Source organism: Lissotriton vulgaris, chromosome 5, assembly GCF_964263255.1.
Source record: "Lissotriton vulgaris chromosome 5, aLisVul1.2, whole genome shotgun sequence".
Taxonomy (NCBI): Eukaryota; Metazoa; Chordata; class Amphibia; order Caudata; family Salamandridae; genus Lissotriton; species Lissotriton vulgaris.
In genome coordinates, this window is record NC_141693.1 from 1,055,844,822 (window position 1) to 1,055,872,674 (window position 27,853).

General features: G+C 46.2%; 2 protein-coding genes across 5 annotated transcripts in view; both read right to left on the reverse strand.

Annotated features, from left to right (window-relative positions):
• Nucleotides 1-27,853, reverse strand: part of CNNM2 (cyclin and CBS domain divalent metal cation transport mediator 2) — a 1,082,606-nt gene that overhangs the window by 589,464 nt on the left and 465,289 nt on the right. The window lies entirely within an intron of this gene.
• On the reverse strand, nucleotides 3,669-24,315 carry LOC147711994 (uncharacterized). Its single transcript, XM_086924961.1, has 5 exons — nucleotides 23,739-24,315; nucleotides 22,903-23,361; nucleotides 18,489-18,508; nucleotides 17,627-18,009; nucleotides 3,669-3,993 (listed from the first exon to the last, which is right to left on the reverse strand). The coding sequence occupies exons 1-5, from the start codon at nucleotides 24,313-24,315 to the stop codon at nucleotides 3,669-3,671; spliced, it is 1,764 nt and encodes a 587-aa protein (XP_086781087.1).

The window sequence follows — 27,853 nt, forward strand, 5'->3', positions numbered from 1 at the left end:
CTTCCCTGAAAACACTATTGCTTTGCTCACCTCCACAGATTTTATCGAGGATATAAGAGTGGCTTTAACGGATGTCGATGTCCAGACTTGGCTACAGGAAGAACCCCAATGGAGGTCACAAAAAGACGAACTTCTGTACTACCGCCAGGCCTGGTATGTGCCGGACCCTGGGTTGCAAATGCAGGTGCTCAATTGGGCACATGACTCTGTGTTAGGCGGACATTGGGGAGTGTACAAGACTATAGCTACCATTGAGCGATCGTTCTGGTGGCCTACCTTACGAAATGATGTCAAAAAATACGTAAGGAACTGTTCAGTGTGCACCCAAGGGAAAGCAAAACACACCAAACCTACGGGTCTGCTCCGTCCAATTCCAGTACCCCCTAAACCGTGGCATACGGTCTCGATGGATTTCATTGTGGAGATGCCTTTATGTCAAGGAAAAACTACGGTACTGGTGATTGTGGATCACTTGACAAAAATGGGTCATTTTGTACCTTTGGAGGGTCTCCCCACTTCCGCCGAACTGGCCATGATTATATTGCAGCATCTCATCAGAGCCCATGGCATTCCACGAGTCTTCATTACAGACAGAGGGGCTCAATTTACATCCCGTTTTTGGAAAGCCCTTTGTGAATCATTAGCTATTGATGTTAGGCTCTCTACGAGTTACCACCCGCAGACAGATGGCAAAACGGAGAGGCTCAACCAAACTATCAAACAATATCTGCGTTGCTTCACATTGCAAAACTCGACGGATTGGGTCACCCTATTATGGCTAGCTGAATACACGTATAACAACTCTGACCACTCCACCCTGGGTTGTTCCCCCTTCTTTTGCCTTCTTGGGTACCATCCGAACATTCTTCCATTCGATTGGCCAGTAACAACCAACCTGCCCAGTATTCAAGAACATCATGCTCATTTACAGGCTGTACGGATAGACGCGAAGCGCCACTTGGCGGAAGCTCAGGCATCGCAGAAACGCTACGCCGACAAGAAACGCACTCCTGAACCGGTCTACCAGGTGGGGGACAAGGTATGGCTTTCCACTAAAAACATTCATCTCCGGGGTATCAACAAACTCAAACCTAGATACATTGGTCCCTATAGTGTTGAGGAAGTCATCAACCCTGTGGCCTTGAAATTGTCCATTCCCCAGAATTGGAGGATCCATCCTGTTTTTCACGTCTCCCTGCTCTTGCCTTGTCCCTTAGACACTAGATTACCCGTTCATCCTGCACCGGTGTTGGTAGAGGGATTGGAGGAATACGAGGTAGAAGAGTTGTTGGATTCACGGATCCATCGGGGCAGAGTGCAGTATTTGGTTGGTTGGAAGGGATTTGGGGTTGAGGAGAGAACGTGGGAACCAGAGCAGAATCTCCACTGCCCCGATTTGGTAACTCAGTTTCATCTGCAGAATCCAGGGAAGCCGGGTCGACCGCCGGGTCGGCGATCCTCGAGAGGGGGTTCTGTAGCGATTACCCATAGCTGGAGAGCTTGTATTCGGAAATACCGCTTCAGCACTACATCTCCCAGAAAGCCCTGGGACCTGGCTAAACGGCCCACGCCCTCTGGGAGTGTATAAAAACACCCTTGTCCCATCACCGGATGCTTGTCAATCCTTCCGGTTTTACGATCGTGTTTGGAACTAGCCTTCCGAGAGCTGAGGGTGCGCGGACGCTTGCCTTCCCGCTGAGGACGCCGAGAGCTGAGGGTGCGCGGACGCTTGCCTTCCCGCTGAGGACGCCGAGAGCTGAGGGTACGCGGACGCTTGCCTTCCCGCTGAGGACCCCGAGATACTTTGTGAATTTCTAGTAAGTAGAAATCTGATATATACATTTAGCACGGCCGTGCTATCAGAGTGTAGGTATCTACCTTCCTTCGGATATTCCCTGAAGATATTTTGAACCGTACAAGTACTGAAAACATCTTTCCCTCCCGTTAGTGAATCAAACTACTCGGGGAGATAGTTAACTTATTTTCTTCTTGTGAATAGAGCTGTGAGTTAACAGCCCCCCTTCGGCTTGAACTTGAATCTCCATCTTACCCAGACTTCAGGCTGTTTCAAGCGGTGGTTATTCGTAAGTGAATACTTGATTATATGTATATATGTTACAACTCTGATATTTGCCTGATCGTAGTACTAAACAAGTGTTCTTGTGTTTACAGACATTGTTGTGACTTGTAGTCATCCGAAGCCTTAGACCAGACCTTGAGGGGTGTCTTCACAACAACCTTCCCCGAGCAACTATCCTTCCCCTTTCCTGGAGGACTACCTGTCTCCGGTGTGTATGTCACACGGAGAGGGTCAGTGCTATCGGGTGTAGGGAAGACTATCTTCTCTCTGTGGTCCCCGCTGGCTAGACACCTAAGGTTAGTGGCTTGTGTATTCTTCGCTTGGGTTACTTGTCTGCTGCTAACCGTGACACTGACATCCTGTCCTTCAACTCCCTCCGCCACCCCCAAAAGTCTTATGTTATTTCGCCTTTGACGATTTTCGAAATCCTCCAATTTCCATTGTACGTCATAAGTAATCTTCTCCTGGGCCTCTTTAAACACTTACCATCTGCTGACATCATCTTCCAGCTTCCTGGTTCGTTCCTCAACATGAGCAACGCTGTCTGCAATCTCGTCGTATAATTTATTCATTTTCTTAATAGAGCTCTGGATTTTTTTTTCTGCCAGTTTAGCTCTATGGCTCTCTGACCTAGCTTCGGCCTGCATTTGTTTCAAAGTCGTATATAGCAAATCTAGTGAAGTGGCTTGGGGTGGACTGTCTACTTTATCATCCCCCAGCTTAGAATCCTCTCCAGCGCCCTCTTGATATAGATGCAAATTTGCCGAATAATCCCAACATAGCTTTCTATTTGGAGCATCTACCGATGGAATACGTGGGGGCCTTGATTTAGACTTTGTTCTTTTTTTTGCTGCAAGCCTTCGTATCCCGCTGGCGCTTTTTGAACTAAAGATCTTGCAGCAGAACCGGAATCTGAGCTGGTAAGCAGGCTTCCATTGCTAGACAAAAATGAGTCTGAGTCCTCATTTAACAAAAAAAAGCACTCTCCATCCGGGGTACCGGGGACCCCCCTGTCTTGAACTGAGCCGTGCACCAGAGGTGTTCCCCCTTCTTTTTCAACCGCCCGCGTCTTTGTATTTCTTTTTACCTCCTTGATCACTGCTCAGTAAGTTCTCTGCACCCCTACAGCCCCTTCGATAGAGCTCCCTGGGCCCTGGTCATACCTCGCGCTATTGTCTTTACTTTCGCTACTCTGGGTCCCAACCGCGGTAGCTTTGTCATTGTCAGTATCTTGTGCAGCCTGGACCTGCGAATTCTGTAGGGTCTGTACATCGTTGATAGCCTCCTCTGCACGAACTGTGCTGTCCTGTCTCTCGCCAAGGAGTTTGTGCCGATGCTCACGTTCTCGTTGCCCAGCAACTTTGTTTCGGCCGTCTTCTGGCAGAGATGCCTCAATCTCCACCGCTGCTGGATCCGCTGTGACTCCGGCGTTCTTGCGGAAAAAGACTCCTTCAAAGTCGATTGTCGGAGCGCTGGGTCCTTGGGTTCTTTAGCTTTAGCAGCGATATTGAGGTCAATACTGCCTTTCCCCGGAATCATCGTTCGTGTCCTTCCCAGCGATACGGGACTCAGATCCGCCGCCATTGCCTCATGAAACCTCCGGCTTCTTTGTTAGTGCTCTCCACTGCTGTGCTGAGGTGCGTGTACTTGAAGTTGCTGACATCTCCTTACTGCCAGCCGTTAGGTGAAGACCCTTCTGGCCCTCAGGATCCTTCTGCTGCTTGGGCCCTTTAGGTGCCATAGTGCTGCTGCCTCTGAGTCGATGCTGCTGTTGTGGAAAAAGGTTTTGAAGTTGGCCCTCCAAAGCTGTCTTCAGCCGATAAAACCAACGAAATGGAGCACACTCCACAACACAGGTATTGAGCAGGTAAGAAACCTCAATCATATCAGTATTCCTGTGGGCAGTTTTTCTCCTTGGGAGGAGGGAGAGTAAGCTGCGACTACCAGCTGCAATCAGTCAGCGGCCATCTTGCCGCCTATAACCACTGCTTGATGAAAGTCTCATTCCTGCTTCAGATCAGCCCACAAGACAATTTTCTCTTTTCTATCAAACTGTTAGGTGTATTGGTCCAACTAAAGAGTGCTTCCATAACAATGAACTTTGAAGTATCCATGCACTACAAGAGATGCACCCGTTACCTAACACTCAACGTACACCTAACCTTGCACCTGCCACTAACCCCCATCCAGCTCCAACCCTATCCCATTTCCCACATGACTCCAGGCTCTATTTGATTTTGAACCTTTCTCTTGCACCCAAACCTAGGAGTACTGTCACCTCCATGTCTGCCCATTCGGCTACCTATACTCTCATTCCTATCCCTATGCGTAACTGTAACACTATTATTAGCTATGCTTCCCATTCCTTTTCTTACATGCATTCTTACTCCTATTCCTCCTACTTTAATATTTCTACTGATTCAATCGTACCCTGTTCCAAACTCATGTCCCTTTGCACCAACTGTCTTGTCAAATACTTTTACTTACTAGTATTGTTTTATCTACTATGAGTACTCCTACCCTTAAATCTACTCACTTTCCAACTAGTGAAGTCCTTCCTCCTATCCTCATCTCCCTATTACTTCTTAACTATGCTATCTTTTCCTTATTGCGTCTGATTGACTTCGTTGCTCTGAAGGCAAAAGCGGGATGGTACCTTATTCTGTTTTGACTCATTTCCTCTACTTTAACTGCTATCCCTCTTGTGCCTTCTGTATCCCGCTCGTTCTCCCGCCCCTGCGTCCCCTGAGGGCCGCCCCCCTGCTCCATTCCCTGCCCCACTCCCACCTCCCCGCTGCTCCTCCCTCCCACCTCCTGTTATATGGCGGCCTAAGGCAAGCCCGTCTGCGCCTGGCTCGTGCCAAGTGCCAGAACCCCTGGCCCCCGCGAACGCCACATCGCCCGTATCGGCTACGATGCCAGCACCCTCCACGCACTGAACACCGAACTCTGAGAACTACTCGACTCCACCTCCCCAGACGTCGCCTTCCTGACGGAGACCTGGATGAACCCCTCCTCTGCACCCAACATCGCCATGGCCATCCGTGACGACTACAAGATCACCAGCAGGGACTGCACCAACAGTACAGGGTGAGGAATCGCCATCGTCCACAGGAACACTCTCAGAGTCTCAACCAGCACTGACAACACCCTCAGCACTGCTGAACACCTGCACTTCCAGATCCACACCGATCCCAACACCACCCTCAGAGGAACCCTTGTCTACAGAACCCCCGGACTCCGGCCACAGTTCAGCGACTCCATCGCCGACTTCGTCAGTACACCCGCCCTCGCTTCCACAGACTACATTCTTCTCGGGGACCTATACTTCCACCTCGAGAACAACTACGACACCAACTCCACCACCTTGATTGACAACCTCGCCAACCTCGGACTCAGATAGCTCATCACAACACCCAGCCACTCTGCCGGCCACACGCTTGATCCCATCTTCTCCGCAATCTCCCACGTCTCATTCAGCCACACCACCGAACTCCACTGGACCGACCACCGCTGCATCCACTTCACCTTCTGGAAACCCACCACACACCACCGCACCCAACAGATCCCTCGCCGCTGCTTGAGCAAAGTCACCTAAGACCAGCTAACCACCACCCTCGCCCGCAGCCCACCCTCCAACCCCACCGACCCGCCACCGCCACCCGCAACCTCAGACAGTGGATCGACGACTGCTCCAACGCTCTCGCCCCGAGCAAGAAACCCTCCAACAGACACACCAACAAGAAAGCCAGCTGGTTCACCAAGAACCTCCAGGCCTCCATACAAACCTGGCGAAAACTAGTGAAGAAATGACACACGCGAACAGACACCGGACAGCTACGCAGGCCACAAGAACGCCACCCATAGACACCATCACCTCCTCAGATACGCCAAAATGGACTCCTTCAAAGACCGCCTAGACAACAAAGCGCACAACAGCAAAGAGCTCTGAAGGAACTCTCCAACACCAACCCTCATCCTCCTGGACCTGTCAGCCGCCTTTGACACTGTCTGCCACTGTACCCTATGCACACGCCTCCACAACGCTGGGATCCGAGACAGGGCTCTGGAATGGACCACCTCCATTCTCTCTGGCAGAACCCAGAGCGTCCGCCTCCCCTCTTTCCATTCCGAAGCCACCGAGATTATCTGCGGCGCAACAGTGTTCAACATCTACATGGCATCGCTCGGCCACGTCGCCCGACTGCACAGCCTCCACATCATCTCCTACGCCGATGACACGCAGCTGATCCTCTCCCTTACCAAGGACCCCCTCACCGCCAAAATCAACTTCCACGAAGGAATGAAAGCCATCGCCGAGTGGATGAAGAACAGCTGTCTGAAGCCATCCTCGGATCCACCCCCTCGGCCTGGGGCAACTCCTGGTGGCCGACCACACTGGGAACTACACCAACACCAACCGACCACGCACGCAACCTGGGGTTCATCTTTGACTCTATTCTCTCCACGACAAATCAGGTCAACGCTGTCTCGTCCTCCTGCTTCAACACCCTGCGCATGCTCCGAAAGATCTACAGGTGGATCCCCACCCTCGTCACCCAGGCCTTCGTCAGCAGCAGGTTGGACTACGGAAACGCCCTCTACACAAAAGCCTCGGCCAAACTCCAACGCATACAGACCGCCTCAGCACGCTTGATCTTTGACATCCCTCGCCACATCACACCCCACCTGAGTGACCTGCACTGGCTTCCCGTCAACAAGATCACCTTCAAGCTCCTCACCCACGCACATAAGGCACTCCACAACACCGGCCAGCATACTTCAACAGACGACTAACCTTCTACACCCCTAACCGTCAGCTCCGCTCCGCCGACCTCGCCCTCGCCACCGTCCCCCGAATACAAAGAGTGATCTCCGGCAGCCAACGTGTCTGCAGGATGCGTTCCGGACACGGACGGCTCTGTTATCACGTCACATTTGCTACTGAAACACGTTTTTTTGCTCTTTTTTAGAATCATTCTCCACCACGTGAGCTTCTCATATTCATATAAGAACGGCTCATTTTCCCCGCTCTTGAAATTGCTTGTGAAGAACTTGCCCTTGATTAAAAATATTTTGCCCTGAAGAAGCCCATGTTTGGGCGAAACGCGTTGGCTGGTCTCATCATTTGCATACCATGCACATCTGGAAATAAAAGACCAATGACGGCACAAAACTAATGTATCATTGAATGTGTATACCTGTTTGTATCTATATGTTGCCTCTCATCTACCCAACTCTTATAATTTAAATATAATTAAACAAAAACTATAGTGAGAGTGGGATTTCTTAGGCCATGTTAAATAACAATTATAAATGAAAATAATATATTTAATAATGTAATTATTTATAAAACATTAAATTGAGTAAAGGAATGTGTCATATGTTATTTTTCAGTTGTAGGTTAATAATAATTATTGAATGTTAATTTTCATTTTTCATTAAAATAGTTTTCATACTTTAGATTTTTTATAAAAATCAAACTGTTATTTTTTCCTATACTTTCATATATAGAAATTTCTGCCATGGTGGTCGATGGTCAACTATGAAAAGTTACTAGTAGCAACTTTACACTTCTAAATTCTGTTTTAACAGCCCCCATCACCCGTGCCCTGTTTTAAGGGGTGGAGATATACAAGCCTGCACCTACTAGTAAATTTACAATTGAAAATGGTGACTATAGAAAAAGTGTAAAGTTGCTAATAACTGAAGTGGTGTGTTTACACAGGAGTACATCTACACGTGTAAGTTTATCCTTGTGAATAGCGACCAATGTCTTTAGCGCCATACTGAATCTGTGATTCTTTGTTTGGATTCTGACACCTTGCTCCATCTTGTCCCACAGTCGATTTCCATAGCTTATGCTTATCTTCCATGGTGTTTTATTTGAAACAAATTCTGTTGGCGTACTGGAGCATTCTGTTAAATTGTAAGACCTTGGCCATGACAAGGAGGGGGTACACCTTCTGTAGGCAAATTAGGCCCAGAACAACATATGCAAATGAATTTTATTTTATAAAAGGTGACGAAACATTTGAAGAAAACAAATGGAAAAAATATCAAACATTGTAAACTTATAAGGAGAAGTCTTGTTATCTTTCTCTCTATTTTATAGCACTTTTGTGTATGTCAATAAAGTTTGCGGGAAGGAGGAACTATGAAGGTACACAGGATACAAATGACAGTACACTCAAGACAGACCACAAGCAATATGGCTTGAAGTGCTATCCAGGCAGGGCCCACTAACCTCCAGGGCAGGCTTGTTTGTCAAATATAGAGTCATAGCACGTTTGGAATTATTGATCATAAAATACTTTTTGTTCACAAGCACATGATTCTCATCAGAAATCAATTACTTCTTAAGTGCAACAATATACATCCACCATTCCGCCCTCACAATCATCAGTCCATGCAGCCCTTCAACTCACACTTATGCATCGAAGAATGTATCAATCAACCCACAACCATTCAATCAGCCATCCCTCCACACTTGCATCCATCCAATTATTCAACTACACCTATTCATTTATTTATCCATCAACCCACCACTATAGGCACTCTCAGCCACCTATTTATCGTTGTCTATACCAAACCGATGCATGCTACATGACTGCAGGTACAACAATGATATATATATATATATATATATATATATATATATATATATATATATATATATATATATATATATATATATATATATATATATATATATATATATATATATATATATATATATAACAAGCTAGACCTATGAGCTTTCCCAGTGATTATTTTTTTGCTCAGAAAATGTTTGAGGTTTAAACAATACCCTTTACACAAGAAGCATAACTACAGCCATAAAGTATAACATGGAATAAAAGCGACGTTGATTATGTCAAACTATGTCAGGTAGATAACAACTCTTCTGTACTTTATTGCAATAGTAGCACTGCAAATCTAAGTACAGTTATAACTTTTATTAAGGAAATCAGTCTGTCTGTTGTCAAAAAGGTACAAAACTCAAACTAGTAGGTCAGGCTGTGCTTGTGCACAGTACACATGGCCACATTCACTCGTTCATTTCTGTATATTCACTACTTTCCTAACATCACCTAAAAGCAAGTTAACTGCAAATCTAACTCTAGTACGGTATCCAGGTAATTACAAACAAAAACTGGGCGTTCCAGCTTTACAACATTTTCTTACGCAGAGTAAGCCATCTTTTTTTCCCCGCTATGCCACCTCAGATTAGACCCAGCCATATGCAAATCAACCTACATCCTACTCTGATAAGAACAGTCCAGCCTGAAATGCCAACCCAGGTCCTCTCTGAACTGGAATACAAGCAATAGGCGACTATATAGGCCTCTTGAGTTGGGTGCAGCTTGGTTCAAGTGGCACAATTAACAAGAATTCCTCCCATTACCTTTTGTGAGATTGATGTTAGGCCCAAAAGGGCCAAGAGTATTCCCAGATGTGGGTTACTTGCTCACTGTGACATAGGATCCTGCTACACCTCACTGAAGAAGGCCCAACAAGGCCGAAACCGTTCTGGCGTTGCTTGTGTTCCCTCCCTGAAGGGGCGCCATCTGGCAGTTCGGCATGGGCTATTATATTAGGAGCAGGGTCAGTATGAATTTACATTAGATGGCCTTTGCCTAGAGTGGCACGGTGGGCGAGCAACAATAGATTGGAATGCTGTGCCAGTGATTCGAGTTTTTTTAAACACTTCTCCCATCATCTTTTGTGCAATTCCTGCTAAACGTCTGCCAAATTATGTCTGCATTCATCCCCCAATTCCAAATTAATAAGCAATTTTTTGGCCCCTGTTCTCTTCTATATGTGCTCCCTCTTGAGGGCCCTCACTGAATTTACAAATTTCAAGAGGAGGATAAACATGTTAAGTCGTTACCAAGTTTCGTGCCCTAAAGCAACTATGATTTGCGCCCCCCATGCACAGAGTTATCATCAATGATGTAATTTTAAATGTTGCAGTGAGGTTTTCAATGCAGTCATTGCACTTCATGAGTGTAATGTGTGAAGTAATTAGCAGTGCATGGCAAGGGCACAAGTTATTGTCGACCAGTCCAGCACCTTTGCGCCCTGGAGTCCTTCACAGACCGCCCCACACGCTGCCAATGTACTTTTGGCTATTTAGCGCATGGGCAACTGCAGTTGTGCCGCGGCATAACACAGCTTGAGGTCAGTGGCTTCTGGACTGTTGTAATCACTCTTTTTCAACCACTCCCCCAAATCAGGTCCAATATCACGCCCTTCAGTTCCAAGCCGGCATCGCCGGTCATGGGCGTCCGCAGGGGGGGGGGGGGGGGGCAAGGAGGGGCGCTTGCCCCCCCCTGGAGCGACCCTCCTTGCCCCCCCTGCGGACGCCCATGAAAACCTTCACTTCAAGACGGGGTTCTCACTCTCTTTCCTCTCCTTTCTTTTATTTGCTTCCCTGGGAAATGGATCCAAAAAAGAAAGACGCTTTTGCTGGAAATGTCATATTTTTCTGACATTTTAATTCCAAAGTGCAGCATTGGGATTAAAAGGCTAAAAACATGAAAAATAGATAAATAACTAAATAAAGTAAGACAGAGTGGTAGCAAACTGGCCAAACTGATTTTATTCACACTGAAACACAGTAGCGCCACTTTTACAGAGTTTGCCAGTTAAGTACAGAGTTTGCCAGTGAAGCGCTATTTTTATTTTCTTGTCTTTGTTTTCCCTGGACTTGGAACTAGTGCACCAATCCTAGAGGTACTGCAATATGTGGATTGGAAAACAAAATGTGTGCTGCGGCTCTGAGTCCAGGGATGTGGTCTTTTTACCATATTGCTTACGTTTAGTAAGGATATAAGCAATGGCCATTGAAATGTCCATTCAGGGCCCTGTAGTCGTGTCCTTAACTTTTTAGGCAAAAGCACTCACTGATTTCTGAATAGTGAGTGTAAAAGCTTTACAGTAACCATGTTGTTCCTGCTTACATTTCCCATGGTTTGCTAAATTTTGCATTCCTTATAAGTGTTTGCTTTTTCCAGGATGTTGTTCCTTTTTTTTTTGTAGGCCGTATATTGCTCTTGTCTAGTGCGTAATTTAAATTGAGCCGCATCCAGGTGTTTATAGCAGGCAACAATTGGGTTGTAGTTGAAGACAGTGGGAGTTTTTCTCAGTGGGGCAGTACGGTGTTCAGTGGGGGAGAGGATGTGGCACTATGGTCAGAGCTGCTGAATTTGGAACTGGGAACCAGGTTCGGCCTTAATAACCAGTCCACCAGACCACTCTCCTGCGAGAGCACAATCACATGCTAGACCTTAGAAGGCTTCGCAACAGCTTAGAAGTCCTGGTGTCTTCGCACCAGCAGGTGGACCCTAGCATGACAAGTGTAGGTTAACCTTCAAGGCTTGTCCACCACTATCCATACTGAAGTTCACCTCCAGTCTGCGGGCAGGCCTATGAAGCAGCACGCCCTAGAACAACAGTCACTGAGGTCACAGGACCCTTGAGAAGGGCCAGCTCTTGGGCAGTGCAACCAGTGTGACCGCACCAGGTGCTGACTTTAGGTGGAGGCATCATGTTTGCAAGTATATTATTGTTTTAAAAACTCTTGCTGCCTCCTTCCAGGCCTCCAGCAATTTTCGTCAAAAATAAAAATGTCATGATGACTCTGGTGATAAATGTTCTTCCTAGAGAGAGGCCAGAATTTTGTCTAGTGGAAGTTCTGACTCATGGAAAGGTAGCTCAGAGGGTTAAAGTACCGGCTGCAAAGAACATGCGCCATACAATCACAAAGTGCACATAATGTAAATAGGTCAGGGGGGTTCTGCTTTTGTCAGAGAGATCCTTTTGTTACTCGCAGTTTATAAGTTAAAATCCTAACTTAGAACAGTGAGCTATTAACTGTCATCTGAGAGCTGCATACAAACTGCAATGTATAAATTAGAGCGTTATGCCCCCCCCCCCCCAATCCTCCAAGTCTTTGATTATCCTAATGTCCCAAAAAGAGTTCTTTTGGACAGAAATCAATAAAAAAAAACGCAGCAAAACGAACGTCTTTGCTATGGGCATTCACCCCATTGAAGATGGGGGAAGGTGTGTACAGAAAGCCGGGGACTGGTACACCACCGGCAGTGTTCTTTCAAGATTACTGTCCAGGAGGTCTCTGACTGAGTGATAGACATTGAACCAAAGATAGCAGAAGTCCTCAAGACACCAAGGCCTCCCGGCTTCAAGCCCCTCCCCCAATCAACACCCTGCAGAGGAAACAGATACAGCTTTCCCCACTTTAGCCTGAGGCCCGTTATCTGTTTAAATAACTTTGCTCTTTTTTAAAAAACTTTGCAACTGTCTACCTTTCATGGTTTGTGAAGCTTGCAAAGTTTTAAAAACTTAATAAGAACAAGCATTTGCAATGCAATAGGTCTCGCATTAGGAAAGTTTGAGCTATTGGTATTGTAAATGACACATTTATTATTACGTGTTGGTTTTGAAAATAGCTAAATTAATAGCTTTGTCATTTACAATGCCTATAGTTATAACTTTCGCAAATGTGACACCTATAGCATTTGTAATGCAATATGTGTTGTATTTACGTGACTTAGATGTATTAATATTACAAATAACAATGGCTTTTAATTTTTTTAAATAATGAATACTTAAATATTATTGTTATTGTTATTTATAATGGCAATAGCTTAAACTTTTCTAAATAACTTTTGTGAAGATTATGTTCAGTGTATTTTATTGTGACGAAAATCCAATAACAGAAGTGAAATATTAACATCTTTTTGTGACATTTGTAATAAAGCTTGAAACATTGAGAGAACATATTTGAACCAGTTGTTGAATGGTTGTGGCTGGAAACCTTTGATATAGAGTGTAGAAGTGAGTTTTTAATCACACTTATTTTAAATCACCGAGACGGAAAATTACGTTTTTGATTACTATGGGAGGATAAGTGCAAAGTCTGCTGAAATGGAATATTTCGATATAGTGCATTAGCTCAAAAAAAAGTTTGTAGAAAATTGCCAAAAAATATGGGCTTACGGCCAGCTGTGCTGATTTTAGAATTGGTGCGATAGGCTCGATTCTCCGCAGCTCAACATCATGTGATTCTGGGCAAATCACTTAAAGTCCCGATACTTAACAAAAAACAAAAAAAAACACATGAATGTGTGCCCTTGTGTAATGTAAGTGGTGCTCCTGTACACTGCTCCAGTGCATTCGGGTCAAGTTCACGCTAAACAAAATGTGTAAAATCATAAACTCTCTGTTGAAAGAGTTAATTTGAAAGCGGTCTGCATGCAAATCCCTCTGTATGTTTTTGTAATTTCGGTCAAATTCTTGTCAACAGACATGACAATGAGTAAACCGAAAAAATATATATGCCACTATCTTGGCGGAGTGTGTTGTTGTACACATTAATCCATTGCCGTTTCCAACATTTCTGTTTCAGCCATTAAACACAAAATAACGAAATCACAATATTGCACCCATTTTAAAGTCGATACAGAGAAGAAGGCGAGGCGCTACAGTCATCAAAGCTCTGCTTTATATGTGAAAGAACATACGCACGTGCATTTCCATATAGCTTCGGGTTGAGCATAGTGACATGAGTGGACAGGTACTGTCCGGTACTCAGTGCCTGCGACTTTAGAACTCATAAGGGAGAGTACCTTAACTTCTCAGTAGAGGTGTAATAATACTTTGAATGGGAGCATACCAGCACTTTCAAAAAGCAAGAAGGTCCTGGTGGAGGGTGAGTGCCAGCACTTCCCAATAGCAGGCATGTACTGAGTACATGCTCTTCTTTCATTTGAAAGGGACAGTACCCGTATTCTCCAGTACTGCTGCAATGCATTTAATGGGAGAGTACCGGCACTTCCCAGAAGCACACAGCACTCTGGAAAATGAGTCCCTGCACTTCTGTATCTCCACGTAACATACTGCATTGCATGTACTGGTCAGGCAGGAATGTTTTCGCCTGAGTGATGCTACCCGTTCATGCATGCCATTCTGTGACTGGTTTTCAGGTGGGAGTGTTTGTGAGGCAGTGTGTGTATTTTTGTTTACGGGTACTTACCTGGCGCGCAAGATATTATCGTATTTTAATTGCATGTATGTAGCGCTTACTACCCCTTGTCTAGGCGACAATGCGCTTTTCGGCGAGTAGCACGCTACTCCGGAACCCAACAAAAAGGATTAATGATTGGGGATGCTGCTTGAGCAGATGCTAATGCACGTCCTCGCCCCCCCCCCCCCTGCAGAGAGGGTGGTACGTCTGTTTCGTCCCGACCACTCTCCTTAACACCCGTGTGTTGTCCTTAGATTTTCTTTCTAGTTTGTGAAAATGAGTCACCGAGCGCTGACCTGGGACAGACAGATGCTTCCCTGTTGCTATTATCCCAGGCTGGACATGCCTGCCACGGCCTGTAATTAGTTCCAGGCATGTGCAAACAGCCCCCCACAACGCGCACACACCATGCTCCCCCAAAGGAGCATTCCGAAATCCAAGGGACCCGTTTTACAGCTCACTGAAGCAATATACACAAACCTAGAGGTGTCGACTTTGGAACAGGGGAGTTAGGTTTAAATCCCGGCATCGGCACAACACCCTGTGATTCTGGACAAATCTCGTAATGTCTCATTCCCTATAGATCTATGTATCTCGCCTGCGTCTCCGGTAAATTGCTCCAGTGCCCTCGGGCCAAGTTCACACTATAGGAAATTGAAATAAAGATAAGAACGAGCGTTCCCACTTTCTTTAACTTAAACCACACACATCGTGTTTACAAAACCTTGTCAGTTTCGGGAAGATTGGATCAGAGGAAAAGGCGGGGTCTTGCTACAAAAATTAATGCTTCAAACGAGCTTGAGATGCCCTAGAGAGCTGGGATTTTAAATAAGTGTAAAAGCTAATTCACGTATTCAGACAGAGCTGGTTTTTAAGTCTATGCCATATTTCTACAGAGAAGAAGATGCAAAAAAAAAAACAGAGCTGCAGATCGGTCAAGAATGCATCTTTCGCTGAGTGCCTATCAGCATCCAATCCTGGAATCTGAGTTGACCCTGAACAGAACCATCGTAAATCACACAATTGGAAAGCTATAACTTCATGCTGAATTTGGGGCTGGAGACAACGACAGAGGGAAACGTGCGCTTTACTTTTTGCTCTTTCTGCCAAAAGGGTTCCCTTATCTGTATTCCAAACAGGCTTTGCCAATTAGCTCTCCAGGGTACCGCATTCACTTTCAGTTACTTCCCAACCTAGCGGATGATTAGAAGCAGGGGTTTCAGGCTGAAGCTGCACAGATAAATAAAACACGAGGTGCTAATGCTACCTGCTATGCATAGCGGAAGTCAGGCAGCCTTCGTTGGGACGTGGGCGGGGCCTACAAAGAAACAGGAAGGAACTGCCGGGAGAACGTCCTGGAACCCTGCACGCTGAATGCTGGCTGCCGAGGGACACGCGGAAAGAGCCCGGTGAGTGGGGAGGAGGGGGGCGGGTGTACGCGTGTGTGTCTGTGTGTGTTCGAGTGTGTCTGTGTGTGCGTGTGTCTGTGTGTGTGTTTGTCGGTGTGCGCATGTGTCTGTTTAAGGGGGGGTGCGTGTGTGTGTGCCTGTGTGTGTGTGTGCATGCATGTGGCTGTGTGTGTGTGCATGCATGAGTGTGGCTGTGTGTGTGTGTTTGCGCACTTCAGGTAATCTGAGGCAGGAGATGGGCACGGCGCGGCCTAGACGTGCGTGTCCAGAGACACCAATGCCCGACCCCTGTCTCAGATTCCCAGGAGGCGGGCAACATTAGTTGTCGAGCTGGACGCAATGCTTCGCATTGCTTTCTCCAGCTCGACCTAAAAAGGTCCTGCATTTTTATCTTTTGAAAAAAAATAACTCAGTAAAGTCAAATTTTTAGTGCGAAAATGTCCTTGCAAATAGTGCTTTCTGGAACAATTCACCAACATTTTTAAAAGAGTTGCTGATGTCTGCAGTTTTGTAAATATACAAAACTAAACCAACTTCACTTAGTTAAAAGTAAGCAACAAGCTGTCATGGGAGTGCACCCCAGACAAAGAATCCCTAGGCATGACACTGTTTCTGGGTGAACTGAAAATCTCCCAGTAAGTGTTTCAGTGTCAAGAAAAGCCCAAACTGTCTAAACCTTTCATTTTGGCACAGAAGAATGTTTACCACAAAAATGAGATCATAGGGACCCTACAAGCCCTCCCAAAGAATCTCCGACCTGGCATTCAGCCAGACAAAGGGCAGTAGTGGACCTTTTGTAGCCAGTCTAATATTGCTACCTGAATTAATAGTTTTCACAACACATATGGGGCTGCATGCAGGACAAACTGCAACATTTTGTATTGGCAGAGCCGAGCAATTATTTGTAAAACAATGACTGAGTGTAGTCTTTTCATAAAGGGAAAGCATCCTGTGGGATCACTGAACACGACCAGTCTTTGTAGTAAACTGCTTCCAAAGTAGGGGACAGCGTCTAACCCCTTGAATTTCTGACTGGGATGGAAATGTATGAAATTGTACAAGTCCACACTTATGATGCAGTCCATTTCATCTGTTTACTACAGAAAAGCAACAGAAGTAATAGTTGGACACTCATTTGAGGGGGAGTGATTGGCATTAGACATCGAAGAGACTGAAGCCTCTCTACTTATTGCAAAAGTACCAACAATACCTGAAACCCTGAATGAGCTAGAGAACTGTTGCAATGAATATTTGAGTAGTAAAGTAAAGCAATTACAAATTACTCAGAGCACCCAGCAGGTGCTCTGAGTAATGGAAACAATTAAGCATGGGAAGGTCAGTGGCATTTTTTTGTCTTACAATGAGGCTTAGTTTTTGGTGAAAAGTAGACCCTGCCTTGAACCACTATAAGTATTGGCTTCTCCAATATTGCTTGGAAGTAGCTCAGCCTTTTGGCTGTGATCAAATCCAAGGCCAGAACGTCCAAAGTTAAGTCACTGAATTTCTTCAAAGCATCCTGCGTAAATTCTCAAGACTTCAGGCAACTCTGGTACCTTATGGACAGTTCAGTAGCAGTGTCAAATTGGTCTTAGAGAGGAAAGCAGCCTCAGACAACCCACATGTAGGAAGCGGGGTGACAAAAAAAAAGGAATAAGGGATAAGGGATTTTGAATGTTTTATTTATAGCTTAGCTGTAGGTACTCCTTGAGAGAGTTGCGGGTACAATCAAAGTATTGTTGGAACACTGCCACAGAAGCAAAACCACAGAAAAGAAAGAAAAAAAACCAACAGGGAACGTCCTCTCCTTGTCTCCGCTTTAGGGGTCCTCTCTTCTTTCTTCCAGGATGGACGACCTCTTCTGGATTATGGTCTTCTGTTTCTTGTCGCACTTGGGCCCGGGGAGGAAAGAAAAACAGGTTGGGATTACTGTTGGGCCCTCTGGGTCTTCTACTGGCTTGTGTTACGGTCATCAGAGAAAAAGGAACGTGAGGGAGTGATGTGTGCTTAAAAATCACCACACGTGAGCCTCACTGCTTAGTGCTCCCCCACAAACCCCACCAGAATGAGCCCCAGGGCGGTACTCACCTTAGGCCACGGCCCGTCTCCAGGACCATGGCGCAGGGACCCAGGGCGTCTTCACTCCGCAACAGCTCGCCGGGTTCTCGCGGTATACAGCTGCCGCCACTGGTGCTCCTCGTCGTTCCCCCTGTTCCATCCTCCTCTCCAACTCCTTCGTCGCTCGCTTCTGCCTTCTCTGTCTCCTTTCCTTCTCGATCCGGCTTTCGTGCCTCACCTCGTCTGCTTCCTGGGATATCCCCATCCGCTGACGTCACCGGCTCCTCCTCCGTCACAGGCTCCTCCCCGTGAACTTCGACCGCGACCAGCCAGCGTGCTGACGTCGGCCGGATGGGAGGAGCTTGTTCGCTTGACCGCCGCTTCCAGTCTGCCCCGTCCTCCTCACACCACAACTTAGCAACAATGAGAATAAGTCACATTCTTCCTCGACTGGTTTAGACAACAAGGATATATAGCAGTAAATTGATTCCAGAGGTGCAAATTAATCAGTGGATATGGCACAACTGGTGTTAAACTACTTGAGAGAGTACAAGAGTTGTTAAAATGTAAAATCTGATTAAGCTAGGCTTCATCCATTTTTCACCCCTGCCCTACTTCCAGCCCGGCTCTATCCTTGACACCACATCTGTATAAACATGAGTAAAGAATCTAGACTGGGGCATTGTAGCCTGTGTATACATGCTGAGTCCGTGCAAAAGAACAGCTGGCGTCTGCTCAAGGTTTTTCAGACAATGGTAAAGCCTCAAGTAAAGTTTTCTCAGATAGCATATCTTGTTGTGCAGCCTTAGGACACGACAATGGCACAAGACACCAAGGCTGTCAATTCTTACCGTTACCTCATTTGTGTGTTCTTCCCAAAAGCTCTATTTACCTCTGGTTTGGGATCTTTTGCTATAAAAAACACAAGTAACCATGGTGCGGTGTGCTTCCTCCTAGCGAATCTCTGTGGCGCTTGTCGGATGGGCCCCCATTCATGAATGCTAATAAATGAGCCTTGGTTTGTACTTCACTCTAGTGTTTATTCCTCCTTACTTGTTGAGAACCCGTGGACTGAAGGTGACCCTGCACCAGTGGGTTTTCAATAATCTGCTTCTACAGAGTCAGATCAGTAAATCTAATTTCCATTGTTCTCCAGAGATTTTGTCTACTAGTCCATGAGGGAGGGCAAATCTTTCTCTGCACAGATGCCACCATACACATCACAGCCTGCGCTGGAAAGGTCTCATTCACAAATACCCTGGCATACTTAAAAAATATGAAACTATTGTCCAAAAAATTACCAAGTTCAGGAATGGTCTTCATCCAAATAGCCAATGCCTGCTTAAGGACCTGGGAACTATGGGGATAAAAGGCTAAGGTACTTGAACCGAAGGAACCTCCAGAGCATGAGTATGTCTATATCGAGCAAAATATCTCTGTGTGGAATGCCTGATGTCATGCACACTAACACGAGCATGACTGTTGGTATCCTGTTATGTGTTTGACCTGGCTAATCTCAGATCCATCCAAGGAAGTGGTATTAGCGGTGGAATAAACAAGGAAACCTGGGTTAGAGCACCTAACGAGGAAGTGAGAGTGGGGTCATCACCTCATGTGGGATCAGCATTAGAAAGACTGTAGCACAATAGTTATGTGGAAATTGGTAATGAGATAGTAAGGACTGACTGGATTGAGGATCAAGTTCAGCATTGTAGGAACTGATTTTAGCTTGGCATATTACACATTTAATAGATAATCTAACCCCAGGACTGGTGACAAGTTGGCAAAGCCACTACCTCGATAAGTTGGAAGGAAAATGCAACTTACAGGAATGCATCTGTTCTTGGCATGTAGAGCTGCAGAGTTACACACTATGCATACATGGCCACCTAGTGTTGGGCCTGGATGTTTGCAGTTTGTTTTGTTGTAGAAAAGTCTTTGGGAGTCACAGGATAGGTGACTCCTCCTTAGGATGATACTGCACATGGGCATCGGCTCCATCCCCAGATTGTTTTTCGCCATTAGGGAAGTGATGGAGCTGTACAAGAAGTAGTGATGTCCAAGTGATTTGTATCTAATTAAGATAATACTGGAACAGATAAAGGTAGCCGGGGAGGCGGTGGGCGTGTGTAACTCTGCAGCTCTACATGCCAAGAACAGATGCATACTGGTAAGTAGCATTTTCCGTTCGAGGCATATGAGCGACAGATTACACACTATGCATAGATTGTATAGCAGTACCCACACCCAGCGGCGACCACCCGTATCTGTTGCAGTTCTTTGAAATAGTATTTTCAGTACAGCCTGGCCCACAGTGGCTTGTTGTTTAGTTTGCACATCTACACAATAATGCTTTGTGAATGTGTGCGGTGTAAGCCATGTAGCTGCTCTGCATATGTCATCTAAGGGGATGTTCCCTAAGAATGCCATTGAAGCCCGTATCTTTCTTGTTGAGTGGGCTTTTGGAGGAATTGTTAACGTGCGTTTTGCTTTTTGGTAACAAATTTGTATGTATTTAACAATCCATCTGGCGATCCCTGATTTTGATATAGGGTTGCCTTTATGTGGCGGCGAAAAAGACACAGAAAGGTGTTTTGTTTTATGAAACGATTGTGTCCTTCCGATATAGTACAGCAGTGCTCTTTTGACGTCTAAGGTGTGTAGAGCTCTTTCGGCGACTGTTTGAGGCTGCGAGAAAAATACGGGTAGCTCAACAGATTGATTTAGATGGAATGGTGAAATGACTTTAGGAAGGAATTTAGGATTAGTACGAAGAACCACTTTGTTATGATGCATTTGTAAAAAAGAAAAAGGTTCTTGAATGGTAAATGCTTGAAGTTCACTAACCCTTCTAAGAGAAGTAATTGCTACCAGGAAAGCTACTTTCCAAGTTAGGAATTGCAATTCACATTTATGTAATGGTTCAAAGGGAGGACCCATTAACCTTGTAAGAACAATGTTCAGGTTCCACACTGGTGCTGGTGGCGTTCTCGGAGGAATTATTCTTTTGAGTCCTTCCATGAAAGCTTTAATAGCTGGTACTCTAAAAAGAGATAGATGTTGTCTATTTTACAAGTATGCTGCAATGGCAGCAAGGTGTAGCCTGATAGACGTATAGGCTAGGTAACACTTTTGAAGATTTAATAGATATCCTATGATGTGTTGGATAGACATGTCTAAGGGATCTATTTGGTTGCTTTAGCAGTATATGACAAAGCATTTCCACTTAGGAGCATAACATGCTCTGGTAGTGGGACGTCTAGCTTCTTTAATGATGTTCATGCATTCTGGAGGAAGGTTGAGGTAACCAAACTCTATGACCTCAGGAGCCAGATCGCTAGGTTGAGCTGAGCTGGGTCCCGGTGTCTGATCTCTCCATGGTTCTGTGTTAATAGGCGTGGAGATAGATTTAATTTTTTGTTGTGGTACTACAGACATTTACAGCAGCGTGGTGTACCACGGTTGTCTGGCCCAAGTTGGAGCGACTTGAATGAGAGTCAGGGAATGTTGTTGTAGTTTGCGCACCACTTACGGAAGTAGTGGGAGAGGAGGAAAAGCGTACGCAAATAGTTTTGACCAGTTCATCCACATCGCATTGCCTTTGGACAATGGGTGTGGGTATCTGGCGGCAAAGTTTGGGCATTTTGCGTTTTCGTGGGTGGCAAAGACGTCTATCTGAGGTTGTCCCCACATTTGAAAGAACAGATGAAGAACTTGCGGGTGAAGTTTCCTCGTAGATCTGCTGTGTTTGTCGACTTAGCAGATCTGCGATAGTGTTTTGTACTCCTGGGACGTGTTGGGATAAGATCTTTAGCGGTATAGCCCATCTCCATATCTGCTGTGCTAACTGAGAGAGCTGCAGAGAGTGTGTCCCCCCTTGTTTGTTTGTGTAGTACATAGCTGTCATATTGTCTGTGCGGACTAAGACAGCCTTGCCTGACACTTGAATTTGAAATGCTGCCAGAGCTAGAAACGGAGCCAGCAACTCCAAATGATTGATGTCGAGTAACTTTTGTTGCGGTATCCACCTGCCTTGCATGGTATGATACAGTAGATGGGCTCCCCAGCCAGAGAGCGATGCGTCCACTGTCATGGCTATTTGAGGAACTGGCTCTAGAAACGGTCGCCCTTTGGAAAGGTTTTTGGTGTTCCACCATTGCAGAGAACGATGAGTCCGACCGTCTACCAACACTAGGTCTGTTAATTGACCTTCACCGTGGTTCCATAAGCGTGCTAGGCACTCTTGAAGTGGACGCATTTCCAATCTTACGTGAGGTACTACAAATATGCAAGATGCCATCATTCCTATGAGCTCCATGAACACTCGAGCTGGTAGCCAGTGTTGTGGTTTGAATTTTGTTACGAGAGTTTGTACACTTGTTATCCTGGCTGGAGAGGGATAAGCTAGTGTTAGTTGGGTGTTTATTGTAGCGCCGAGATACTGTTGTATATGCGAGGGTTGCAGATGCGATTTGACGTGATTTACAGTGAATCCCAAGTCATGAAGCAGTTGAATAGTAGCCTGAGTGTGTTGCACACACTGTCTGTATGATTTGGCTTTTATGAGCCAGTCGTCCAGATATGGGAAGACGTGAATGTGCTGTCTTCTTAGGTGTGCTGTTACTACTGCTAGGCATTTGGTAAACACGCTTGGCGCTGTTGTGACTCCGAATGGAAGCACTTTGAACTGGTAGTGTTGTCCATCTAGCACAAATCTGAGATATTTTTTGTGTGCTGCGTGGATGAGAATATATAAGTAGGCGTCCTTGAGATCTAGCGTGACAAAGAAGTTGTTTAATACCAGTAATGGGAGGACCTGTTGTAGTGTGGCCATATGAAAATGATCCGACTGTATGTAAATGTTTAGAGGTCTGAGGTCTACGATGGGTCTTAGGGATTCGTCCTTCTTTGGTATTAGGAAATATAGGGAATATACTCCTTTGTTTTTCTGATGCTCTGGAACTATTTCTATTGCATTTTTCTGCAGGAGGGATATTACCTCCTGTCTGAGCAATGTTAAATTTTCCTGTGACATTGGACGCTGCTTGGGTGGTATTGTTTGGGGGGGGGGTAGATGTTAGTTCCAGACAATAACCTGATTGAATTATTTGGAGCACGCACCTGCCTGATGTGATGTTTTCCCAGGCTGGCAGGTACTGTTGGAGTTTTCCCCCGACAGCAGTGGAATGGGACGAGGGAAGGGGAAGGGAGTCATTGGGCAGAGGTAGAGGCAGAGCGTGAGTTGTTATTTTTGCCTCTGCCTTTGTTATTGTTACCCCTGTCCCCACCCCTTTGGTAGCCTTTACTGTAGGTAGACTGTGTAGGGGCTTTGTACGAGGTAGAAGCTGTGTCTGAAGTATATCCCCTGATGGCACCTCGATAGGATGAGCGATGAAATGAACGTCTGGGAGTCTGCGACTGCAGGGCTCCAATAGATTTGGTGGTGTCTGTATCTTTTTTCATTTTCTCTAGTGATACATCTACCTCGGGTCCAAATAGGTGTTGTTCGTCAAAGGGTTGGTTAAGAATGGCGCTTTGTCCCTCCGGTTTGAACCCTGATATGCGTAGCCAAGCGTGTCTGCGTAGCAAAACGCTGGTGTTAACTGCCCTAGAGGCCGTTTCTGCTGCATCGAGGGCACACCGAATATAGGTGTTTGTGATGTTTTTCCCCTCTTGGATGAGCTCGTTTGCTCTATCCTTGTACTTGTCAGGGAGATGCCTCATTAATGACTCTAGCTCATCATAATGTGCCCTGTCATATCTGGCTTTTTAGGAAAAACAAGGGGAACCCAATAATTGGCCTGGGACCATGGGTATCAAGTATCAAGGAGTTTCAGTCTGAATTTAGCTGCAGTGGTTGCGGTTCGTACTGCGGTTCAGTGAATGGCGCCGGTAGCCTTCGTTAGGGCCAGGGAATTAAAGGTCCGCTAGAGGTACCTGAAGCTGTCGATAAGCCGATGGCGTGTTGTGGTCAGCAGGATCGCTTATTCCTGCATTGAGACAACCTATTACATGAATAAATATTCCCTGCCCGGCTGGACAAGGGATTTCTGTACTATATAGCAGCCCATTGTGGTCTATATAGTATCCTTGCTCAATTCTATTCGTTTATGCCAAGGACCACTTGTTTCCTCCAAAATACTGTCATATCTGGCTAGCAGTGCCTGTGTATTGGTGATACACCACATGTTTGCTGCTTGAGACGCTGTTCTTTTGCCTGATGCGTCAAGTTGCTTAGACTCCTTATCCGGTGGGGAGGCCTCACCCGATGTTTGTGAGTTTGCTCTCTTGCGTGCGTTGGAAACTACAAGTGAGTCTAGTGGTACTGGGCCTTTGATATATGCTGGGTCTGATGGGGCAGCTTTATATTTTTTCTCTATCCGAGGGTTAATGACCCGAGTTCTGACTGGCTCTTTGAAGACTTCACGGGCATGCTTGATTACTCCTTTAAGCATGGGTAAAATGGATGAAGACCTTTGTGCATTATCGAATGTATCCATCAGAAAGTCTTCCTCAACAGGGTCTGTATAAATGTCTACCCCATGATAATGTGCAGCCCTGTGAATTAATTCATTAAACCCTATAGTGTCTTCTGGTGGGGAAGGCCTTGAGGGGTATATGTCATCCTGAGGGACATTTGGGACATCTGGTGTGGTATAATTGTCCCACAGTTCTGGGGATCCTGTGGGCGTGGTTGGATCCAGTATGTTACCCCCCATATGTTCAGAGCTATCATCCCTGTGTGGTGTAATAGGGGATGCTGGGGAATGCTGTGGTATAAGAGGTGGTGTTGATGGTGCAGGTGAAAGAGAAGGGGAAGGCAGTCTTAAGGGAGAGGTAGCCATGTCCTTCTTCTTTGAATGCGGAGCTAGAGCTGGTGTGTCCAGTGGTCGCTTTTTTGGAGCCAAAACTAGGTGTCCAGTGATTGGATCCTTGGCCAGATTCTTTTGAGTGGGGTCTGGATAGGGTAAATCCACTTCAGGGGATTGATCTTTTGGTGCGGAGGAAGTCTTATGTAACCAATATGGCTTGTTTTGGTTTCTTAGCAATGTCTTTCACCGGGGAGGCAGCCGTCTTTTTGTGCTCCGAAGCTTTTTTATGTTCCGAGAATTTTTTCGGTTCCGGTATGGTTTTTGGATCCAATGACTTTATCGGATCCAATGATTTTTGCGGTTCCGGTGGTGTTTTGGAATCCGAAGCGGGTTTGCTTGGTTCCGACCTGGGTTTCGGTGCCAAAGGGGTAGTGGTGTGCTTCGGTGCCGATGGTTTGGATGTCGGGCCGTTGTCTTTTACAGTGCCGGTATGTGTGCGCTGGCACCGTGTGAAGGTCGACTCGAGCTTGAGTCGCCTGAAGGCTTGGTTAGCTTCTTAGCCGGGCACGAAGGTGGGGCAGTAGAAGCAGTTTGACAGTGTGCACCCGAACTGGAGGGCGAGGTTGTGACCGGGGCCTTCTGTGTCGAGGAGGGGTCGGGTCGACGGTCTTACTTACGACCCGCTGCGCTGGAGTGATGTCCTCGACCTCGGAATCTTCTGCTTCGGAGCTGCTGTCGACGTCGTTCTGTTCTGGGACGCTGACGCCCTCCTCGAAGATGTCGTCCGGAATCGGAGCTGAAGATCTTTGAGCCATTGTTCTCCTCGCTCTTCGCTCCCGGAAAGTCTTTTTAGATCGGAAAGAGGCACAAGCTGAACAGTCTTTTGCCTTGTGCTCCGGAGAGAGACAGAGGTTACACACCTAGTGAAGGTCGGTGTGGGGAAACTTCGACCCACATTGAGGACACTTCTTAAATAGCGTCCTTTCCATGAGCTGGAGTCGAGGTCTAGGTAGGCCCGAAGGCCATCGACGACGACCGGAATCGAGATCCTCGATGTTTGAAGAGTAGCGTCAACTGGAAAGCGTTCGAAACTAAGTTTTGTAATTTGGTGAGGATTGCACGCCGAAGGAAATCGGTTCCAACACGGGGCGCTGGAAACACATCCGAGCCCGGTGGCGGAAAAAAACTATCTGGGGATGGAGCCGATGCCCATGCGCAGTATCATCCTAAGGAGGAGTCACCTATCCCGTGACTCCCAAAGACTTTTCTACAACAAAACAAACTGCAAACATCCAGGCCCAACACTAGGTGGCCATCTATGCATAGTGTGTAATCTGCAGCTCATATGCCTCGAACACTCCATTTCCAAACCAGACTCATGGTTGGAATAGTAGTGACCTAATGCCTCAGAGTAATCAGACTCCATACACATATTGTAGGAAGGTGAGGTATTATGTGGTGATGTTGGTTAGCCTTCACCATGCAATACTCTCACAATACCCCAAAGATGGTTCTTGGATTCACAATAATAAATCATTATATCAGTCCAGGTAGAGTGGCAAAGTGCAGTCAGGCTTTTCTGGTGGAACATGTGTTAAGCATTTCAGAGTACCAGCATGGACGATAAGTAATTGACACAACGCAATAGAAATCCGCCACCAATTTATAAAAAAAAAAAGCTGATTAATAAATTAATTTATGTACCAAAACGAAGGAGATCAGATACATGTAACCAGGGTTATGGATTTTAGAAGAAAACATAAATGACAGAAATTCACTACTACAGAACGTTTGCATTGTCGTCAACAGAAACAAACGGTAGTGACAATTCATCACTTGTAGGTCGAGTTGCAGGTTGAGTTCCGTGGAAACCAAGCAAGGTAAATGTAATGTGGGTCCCAGGACCAAGCCACGACAGACAGTTTGATTTTACCTGGCTCGAGAAGCCCGGGCTCAGAGTTATCCTGGCTGTCTTTGGTGCTGACGCGGAGCCGCGTGAAAGCTGGCTTTACCACTTACACAGTGCTGGTGGGGAACAGGTTGCAAAAAGTCAACAACGAAGCGACTGCTGAAGTCGGATCAAAGTTTTGCAGAGTTCCCTCGAGGTGCAGCATCGACTAATGGGCGCGGGTGTCAGACTGGCGTCCAGCAAGCCTTAGCAGCGGTAAGCAGAGCAGAAACTTAATTCGACACCTGGAGATCCCGGGGAACATGGCAGCCGCCTGAAACTTCGTGGAGGTCAGGACTACATTTCCCACAATGCACTTAACAATCTACCTCTGGGTGATCCCTTAGAGGGCCCGATGGCTAGGGATTCTTTGGTTCCACTACGTTTTTACCTGTGGTTGCAGTGGAGCAGTGCCACAAGTCCAGAGGAATATGATGATGTCTTTGGCTCTCAAGTGGTCCCTCTGTCTTGGGGAACTGAGTTTTGGTCCATAACAAGCCGCTGTCATGCAGTTCCAGGAAGGTTGCCAAAGGTGCAGAGTTTTACACCTTTTATTTGTGCAGCTCCTGCTGCTGCAGACAGGGGTTTCTTCAGTTGTCCTTGTTGCAAGTCAGATCATAACTGAGGTTCTGGTGTCAGGGGTAACCCTTATATCCTAGATTTTGAGGTGTGGGTGCAAGTGGGTGCTAATCCACCCTGGAGGTGGCCACATCCAGAGGTGCAGGTCACCTTTTCTACCCAGAACCCACTGTTACACCACTTACAAAAATGGCAGAATTCTTCCATGGCTGTACAGACAAGGTAGCCCCCCCAGAGATGTGGTTAGGCTTCTAGGGTTATACACCTCCTGAATACCTACTTTTTCTGCCTACCTGGGTGCAAATGTGCCTGAGGGCTTGGGGAGTGTTCTTTCCTCCTTTGGGAGGCAACCTAGTTGTATATCACAGGCGTTGAACTTTGAACTCACCACACTGATGTGCCATTTCACTAGCCAGCCTGTCAGGGAGGTGTGACCTCCTTCCACCAAGGCCCTTGTTTCTAACTCCTGGGAGAGTTCACACTTCCTGCCAAGGTGTCAGATTCCTGTTTTGATGGCAACAAGTGCAGGATGGCTGCTAGAGCACAGTGAAGACTGTGGAAACCAGCTGGGCAACCTCTAAGGTAGCAACCTAGGTGCATGCCATGTCATCCTTGACATGAGATGGGTATCAGGGGTGGTGAGGCACGTTGTTTGATACCAAACGTAACATATTTAGGCAGTGACATAATGGAGCTGCCAACCTATGTTACCCTGTGGACCGTACATCACTTATAGTGTCCTTTAATGGTAAAGGCTACTATAGGGACATACAGGCGTACACTTACATGTCCATGACATATATTAACAAGCATTTGCAATGCAATAGGTCTCGCATTTGCGAGAGTTTCAGCTATTGGCATTGTAAATGACAATGCCTTTTATTTATATGTTTTGATAATTAATACATAAATCAAAGA

What these genes read in the sequence shown, in the direction of transcription:
- LOC147711994 (XM_086924961.1), bottom strand. Translation starts at nt 24,315, where the DNA reads ATGGGGGGTAACATACTGGATCCAACCACGCCCACAGGATCCCCAGAA. An exon ending in ACTGCTAGCCAGATATGACA is followed by an intron (nt 23,362 to 23,738) that starts GTATTTTGGAGG and finishes TTTCCTAAAAAG; the next exon opens with CCAGATATGACAGGGCACAT. An exon ending in GAGACGGGCCGTGGCCTAAG is followed by an intron (nt 3,994 to 17,626) that starts GTGAGTACCGCC and finishes CCTCCTCCCAAG; the next exon opens with GAGAAAAACTGCCCACAGGA.